The sequence below is a fragment of the Limulus polyphemus genome, unplaced genomic scaffold (genome assembly GCF_000517525.1).
Source record: "Limulus polyphemus unplaced genomic scaffold, Limulus_polyphemus-2.1.2 Scaffold1532, whole genome shotgun sequence".
Lineage (NCBI taxonomy): Eukaryota > Metazoa > Arthropoda > Merostomata > Xiphosura > Limulidae > Limulus > Limulus polyphemus.
Window position 1 is genome coordinate 241,186 of NW_013667142.1, and position 7,200 is coordinate 248,385.

General features: G+C 35.0%; 1 protein-coding gene across 1 annotated transcript in view; it reads left to right on the plus strand.

The window, feature by feature from the left end:
- The window catches only part of LOC106463978 (relaxin receptor 1-like), a 55,203-nt gene that overhangs the window by 41,315 nt on the left and 6,688 nt on the right, over positions 1-7,200 (plus strand). Inside the window, exons 12-15 of the mRNA XM_022391628.1 lie at positions 749-987; positions 4,150-4,568; positions 6,229-6,439; positions 6,620-6,778. Coding sequence (XP_022247336.1) covers positions 749-987; positions 4,150-4,568; positions 6,229-6,439; positions 6,620-6,778 — 1,028 coding nt within the window. The remainder of the gene's footprint in view (positions 1-748; positions 988-4,149; positions 4,569-6,228; positions 6,440-6,619; positions 6,779-7,200) is intronic.

The following is a 7,200-nucleotide window of genomic DNA, read 5'->3' on the forward strand; positions in this document are numbered from 1 at the left end:
GCCCAAGAGTTGGCGGTGGGTTGTGATACTAGCTGCCTTCCCTCTAGTCTTACACTGCTAAATTAGGGACGGCTAGCGCAGTTAGCCCTCGTGTAGCCTTGCGCGAAATTCAAAACAAAAAAAACTTCTCATTAATTCTGAAGTGTGAGTTAACTTCTCATTAATTCTGAAGTGTGTTTTAACTTCTCATTAATTCTGAATTGTCGTAACTTCTCATTAATTCTAGTGTGTTTTAACTTCTCATTAATTCTGAATTGTCGTAACTTCTCATTAATTCTAGTGTGTTTTAACTTCTCATTAATTCTGAATTGTCGTAACTTCTCATTAATTCTAGTGTGTTTAACTTCTCATCAATCCTAAAATGCATTTTAGCTCCTCATTAATCCCAAAGTGTTTTAACTTCTCATTAATTCTGAATTGTCTTAACTTCTCATTAATTCTGAAGTGTGTTTTAACTCCTCATGAATCCCAAAGCGTTTTAACTTCTCATTAATTCTTAAGTGTGTATTAACTTCTCATTTATTGTGAAGCATGTATGAATTTAGGTATGTGTAGAAAACATATAGTTAAAATACATCGATCAAGCATTAAAACGTTAAAATTGATAAAAATAGTGTGGAGCACACTTGAGAATTTAATTTCGACATGTTTTTATGACATATGTGCACCGACATTGTACAGTGTAATATGATGATATATTGTAAATGCAAAGATACCTAAAGATTGTTTTATTTATTTATTTTTGTAGATACTTCAAGAAGTTCCATTACTGTAGTTTCGCTCCGTATGTGCGAATATGTAGACCTAACACAGACGGACTTTCTTCTACTGAGCACTTACTAGTGCGACCAGTTTTGCGCATGTCAGTGTGGGTGGTAGCGCTAGTAACATGTTCAGGAAACAGCCTGGTGTTATTTTGGCGAATCATTGTTCGACGTCGAACAGAAGAGTACCAGATTACAGCTTTATTCATTAAGAACCTTGCAGGTTAGTCTACTAATTAATTATATCACAGAAAACATAAAACTGCAATTTTGAATTTTATTTCGTAATATTAATGTACTACAGATTATCTTTTGTATGGGATAGGTTTCATAGTTCGTGTTCAGAAAGTTAAATACATATTGAACTTTCAATTAAAAAACAAAGGAAATATCTTTAAAATTATTCAGTGTGATCTAATGTTTCTACTTTCTGCATTTAAAAGGAATTTCAATATAATAACAATCCTAACTTTTATTAAATTTCTTTTTTTTTTAATTATTAAACATTATTTTGAATACCACTTTTGACACACCGGCCACTTCAGTAAACTGTGTATAGTTACTATGTAACACTGTAACACAATATATGCTTTATTATAGCTAGTTTAATTAGAATGAGAAGTGATCACACCAGTAATGAGCTAAAATGTTCCATGGGAATTACATTATTTAGCTATTGTTAGCGTAGAATGAAGTCGCACCTTTATTGACTTATTACAGTTAATGTGGGATCTGAAAATTATAGTGTAGTCTCCCTGACTTGCTATTTTTTTTTTTTTTTACTCTCTCCTCTTCCTTGAATTGTTCAGTTATATTGGATTTTGAGCCAACTTTCTCTACATATGCCATTGCAGCAATTAGAATGCTTTTCCATCTATGATTTTGCTTTAATGAGATGGAAAAAGGTGGATAAATAATAGAAACACCTACTTAAGGATGTGCCAATCCTTCTCCAGGTGTTAGATGGAATGTTCCTCAGTTGTCTGATTAGTATGTTATTTCAATGACTCCTTAAACAAATGATTTATAGTCCACATTCAATGACTCCTCAAACAGATTATTTCTAGTCCACATTCAATGACTCCTTAGACAGATTATTTCTAGTCTACATTCAATGACTCCTTAGACAAATGAATTATAGTCTACATTCAATGACTCCTTAGACAAATGATTTATAGTCTACATTCAATGACTCCTTAGACAGATTATTTCTAGTCCACATTCAATAACTCCTTAGACAGATGATCTCTAGTCCACATTCAATGACTCCTTAGACAGATTATTTATAGTCTACATTCAATGACTCCTTAGACAGATTATTTCTAGTCCACATTCAATAATTCCTTAGACAGATGATCTCTAGTCCACATTCAATAACTCCTTAGACAAATGATTTATAGTCTACATTCAATGACTCCTTAGACAAATGATTTATAGTCCACATTCAATGACTCCTTAGACAGATTATTTCTAGTCCACATTCAATGACTCCTTAGACAGATTATTTCTAGTCCACATTCAATAACTCCTTAGACAGATTATTTATAGTCTACATTCAATGACTCCTTAGACAGATTATTTATAGTCCACATTCAATGACTCCTCAGACAGATTATTTCTAGTCCACATTCAATGACTCCTCAGATAGATGATCTCTAGTCCACATTAGTTGCCAAGTAACATGGAAAATAAGTATGATTTAACTGTCTTTCAAAGAGGGCAGATTGTAACCCAATTATAGGTATCTAAGTACTTCAGAAGAACTGCTATGATATCCAGAAATCTAGTTTTATGTCTCTTTACTTGATTCACTCGTGATAATATTGCATAATGATCTTTCCTAGTGGTCTGTGACGGTCTTTTGACCAGTTATCACATATCTATGTGAAAATAGAAATGCAATGCACTATTATAATACAGGCTGGCTAAGAAGAACTGATCCTAAACAGAGCTTTATCACGATTTTGTACGTGAAGGTGATTTGTATTGCTGTAATGTATTTTCTGTCTTAGAGTTTTATTATCCTAGAATTATTTTTGTATTGATAAATGAGCAATGTTAAACAATAATTCATATAAGTCTTCTAATGCTTTACCGGGTACCTCATTAATGGCTGCTTTTTCATTTGTCACAAGTGACCTGTTAACATAACCAACAGATCCTGGAACACACCTTATTGCCGTTTTGTGCGTTTAGGATCTCCACAGTTCTGTGGTACGTTCACAACGTACCTGTCGTAGGTTGAGTTTTGTACTTCAAGATGTATTTCGGTAAATTTAGTAGGTTCAGAGTTAGTATGTATATTGAGAGTGAGAGTTTATTATGAAAGCTGATGGTATGTTGTAGTTGGTTCAGAGTTATTATGTAAGCTGAGAATGTATAGTGACAGTTAGTTCAGGCTATATTACGGTTGGTTCAGGTGATACCAAAATAGATCCTAACTGTAATATAGTAAATTCAGAATATGTAAACTGGAGATTTACTGTTGTGTCTCACGGTGTACTGTACAGTATTCTTCGTATGTGAGAATAACTTATTACAGAAATACCCTAATTTTCAAAACCGTTTACATTTAAATACCCAGTCTCGACTAATGAGAATACAAGTCACATTTGTATAGGACAACTAGTGTGTATTTAACATGTTACATTCAATGGAATGTCTATCAGATTCTTGGAGTTTACATTTAAATACCCAGTCTCGACTAATGAGAATACAAGTCACATTTGTATAGGACAACTAGTGTGTATTTAACATGTTACATTCAATGGAATGTCTATCAGATTCTTGGAGTTTACATTTAAATACCCAGTCTCGACTAATGAGAATACAAGTCACATTTGTATAGGACAACTAGTGTGTATTTAACATGTTACATTCAATGGAATGTCTATCAGATTCTTGGAGTGATGCGCTATCCTAAAGTAGTTTGTGTTGTAACAAGATTGTTTCACGTTTGTATTATAGCATTTAACGTAATAATAAATGAGGTTTAACACATCAGATGCTAATATTTATTTTTACTCAAGAGCTAACTGGGAGATTTTGTTTGCTTGTTGCTAAGCGCAAATGGCTATCTGTGTTGAGCCAAAGTCGGGTATTTAAACCCGGTTTTTAGCATTATAAGTCTTTAGACTTAACGTTTAACCATTGGAGGAACCGAGAAAGCACTATCCTGTTGTAGCTTTTGTCCATAATAATGAATATAATGTTGTTGTTTTTTAATTAATGTCGACTATTTTAGCATCAGAATTTATTACGCCAGTTCTTTCAGAAATCTTTCATTTGAAATGTGTGACATACTTTAAAAGCTGTAATATTCACGATTTTAAAGATTTGTCTTATATAACCTGTATTATTGTTTCAAAGCTTTTACTTTCCTCAGTGTCGGATCTTCTAATGGGAGTATACCTTGTAGTCATCGGGGCCAAAGATGTGGCTTTCAGGGACGAGTACAACAGACATGCTCATCAATGGATGTCCAGCTGGGGATGCACAGCTTGTGGCGTACTGGCCATGTTATCTTGTGAGGTATCCATCCTCATCCTAACCCTAATGACAATGGACAGATATCTCTGCTTTAAGTGTAACAACCATAGGGTGACAACAAACGCTGCCCTCTACAGTTTGGCAGGAATCTGGCTGTGTGGTCTAGTCTTGGCTTTATTTCCCGTGATCAGGTGGCCGCACGACCGTGGATTCTACTCTAGTAACGGGCTCTGCTTCCCTCTACATATTGATGACCCTTACATGCTGGGATGGGAATTTTCAACTTTTGTGTTCCTTGGAGTCAACTTTCCTGCTGTAAGTATTAAGTAATTATCGGTCAAGTTAGCAATGAATACTCAGCCAAAGTTATATCCGCTACTTGTTTCTGGGATTATTAACCAACGTTACTGCAGTAAATATCCGTTATCCGTATCTCATTTTACTGAGTAACGTTTCTGTTGACATTATTCTTTGATTATGTCAAGGTCTTGACCAACACATCTAAAGTAATTATCCATTATTTGTGTTCTACATTAGTGATCAACCTTCCTGTATTTTATAAGATGTGTTACTTGTTTCTCAAATCAGTTATCAACCAAATTTAAGTCAATATTTGTTAAATTAGTAACATACTTTCTTGGAGAAAGTATCCATGAAGCTAATAAGTAGCATATTTGATTGTCAAGTTAATGACCAAGTTAGCCGAAACGAGTAAAGTGTTAATAAACAGAGTTAGTATCCTCAAGCTGTTTGTGAGAAGAGCGATGCCAGTATGGGATTGGCGGGACTTTAGTTTATCTGTTAATTTGTCGTTTTGATAATATTTAGTAATTTTGGATCAAAGATGTAATTCATTCAACGAGTTCATTTTATTTTATTGTTTGAAGCAACCGCACTATAACGTATAATTATCTGTCAATACGAAAAACTAGTGTACATAGTAGTAGCTAAACATCGCATTGAACAGGCTATAACGTTGATTTCGATAGATAACTTTTATTTGGTTTAGGGGCTTGGAAAGGATCTTTTCATTTTATGTGAGTTGTTAATGGAATGTAGAGCGCGTGAATAATATTTTAAAATCAAAACCAGTGAGACGTCCTAAGTATCGAACAATGAAATTAACAGATATCAGTTCTGTTTTTGTGTAGCGCTTTCCGAATACTTCGCCAAAATTACTACAATCCAGTATAATGGATCTAACAGTAGAAGTGAAAGATGTCAATTTTTTAAAATGTTTTTTTTTTATCTGTGCTAGCCGTCCTTAATTTTTAACTGAGAGACTAGAGGAAAGACAGCTAGTCAACAGCACTCACCACGAGCCCTTGAGCTATTCTAATCGAATAATGGGACTTCACTATCAAGTTTATAACGCATCCACGGTCCCAAAGTGTGGAGGGTGATGTTGCTGGAAGGGGACGCGAGCCGTGGACCATTATTCACTGTCCGGCACGCTAATCACTAAGCCATACGCGATTATTTTTCAATCCTAAAACGCAAAACACAAAACTGAACTTATAAATACAAAATACTTCCAGCTTCAGTTTCCTAAAGGAAATATATATCGCTGGAGAATATATTTGTTTTTGTTAAGCACAAGCCTACACAAAGGGCTGTCTGCACTCTGCCTAAAGCGATGAATTGAACCCCGGACTTGTGCGTTCTAAGTCCGTAAACTTACCGTTAACCCACCGGGAGAAATTATTTATGAATACTTCAGATATTTATGTTGTCTAACTGGCTTATTGTGTGGTACTTGTTGGCGGAAAATATGGTATAGGTGTATTTTTGGAGCTACTCTGTAGAAATTGCAAATGGTTATGCGGTATATCTTTGGATTATTGTTCTGTATAAATGCTAATGACGAAGTGTAGCAGCATGTTTTATCGACACCAGTTACCGCAGTATACCTCTCACATTTTTGGGATACTTTATGGTTAATATTAATAATGATGCACTTTCAAACACTTTATAGGTACTACTGATGGTAGTGCAGTATGTTTGGATGTTTTCTATCATCTCTCGCCGAATGAGCAAGTCCCAGCCCGGAACCCTGAAACCCGCTAGGTACAAAGACGACACGGTGGTGGCGTTTCGGTGCTTTTTCATTGTTTTGACTGATTGTTTGTGTTGGGTACCAATTGTCATAATCAAGATTGTTGCTCTGTGTGAAATAACGATATCAGGTATGTAGTAACGTATACTACCTTTTCTTTCATATACTTTATTCTTCGGAGCTGAAGCCTATTACGATAACTACTTATAATGTGTTCTAATGTAGAGAATCAAACATCATAAACAAGAGTTGCATACTATATTTTGATTTCTGTAGCCGAACTTTATGTCATTTAATATTTTTCATGTAGAAAATCTGTTTGCTTGGGTTGTGGTGTTCATCGTTCCTATAAACAGTGCTCTCAACCCTGTGATATACACGTTTGGTTACCGAGCTCGGGAAATGAAAAGATTAACTCAAGGAGTACTGCAATGGTGCCACAAGCCCATGGAGCAGGTGTGGGGACCAGGTACGACCCTTTTTTAGTTGGTTAGGGTTATTTATTTATAGAGCTGGATGTGAGCCGAGGTAAATATTCTTTTATTGATCTGAAACATTATAAACTTAGCTGTAAGTATTCAAATGTTAAATATAAACTGAATCAGGATTTGTTAAACAATATGTTAGAATTCGTTTTGCTATATAAGCAACTTGAGGAGGCTCAACGGACATGCGCTAAAAGCTCGATATAAATACGTATAGTCAGAGGCCAGGGCATTTATATACAGAGAAGTATTGTTTTTTCATAAAGGAAAATAAAATAATTTTGTTATTTTAATTGTTCAGATTCAACCCTTTACTGCCATTTGTTAATCTTGGCCCGGCATGGCCAGGTGGTTAGGACGCTCGACTCGCAATCTGAGAGTCGGGGGTTCGAATCCCCGTCACACC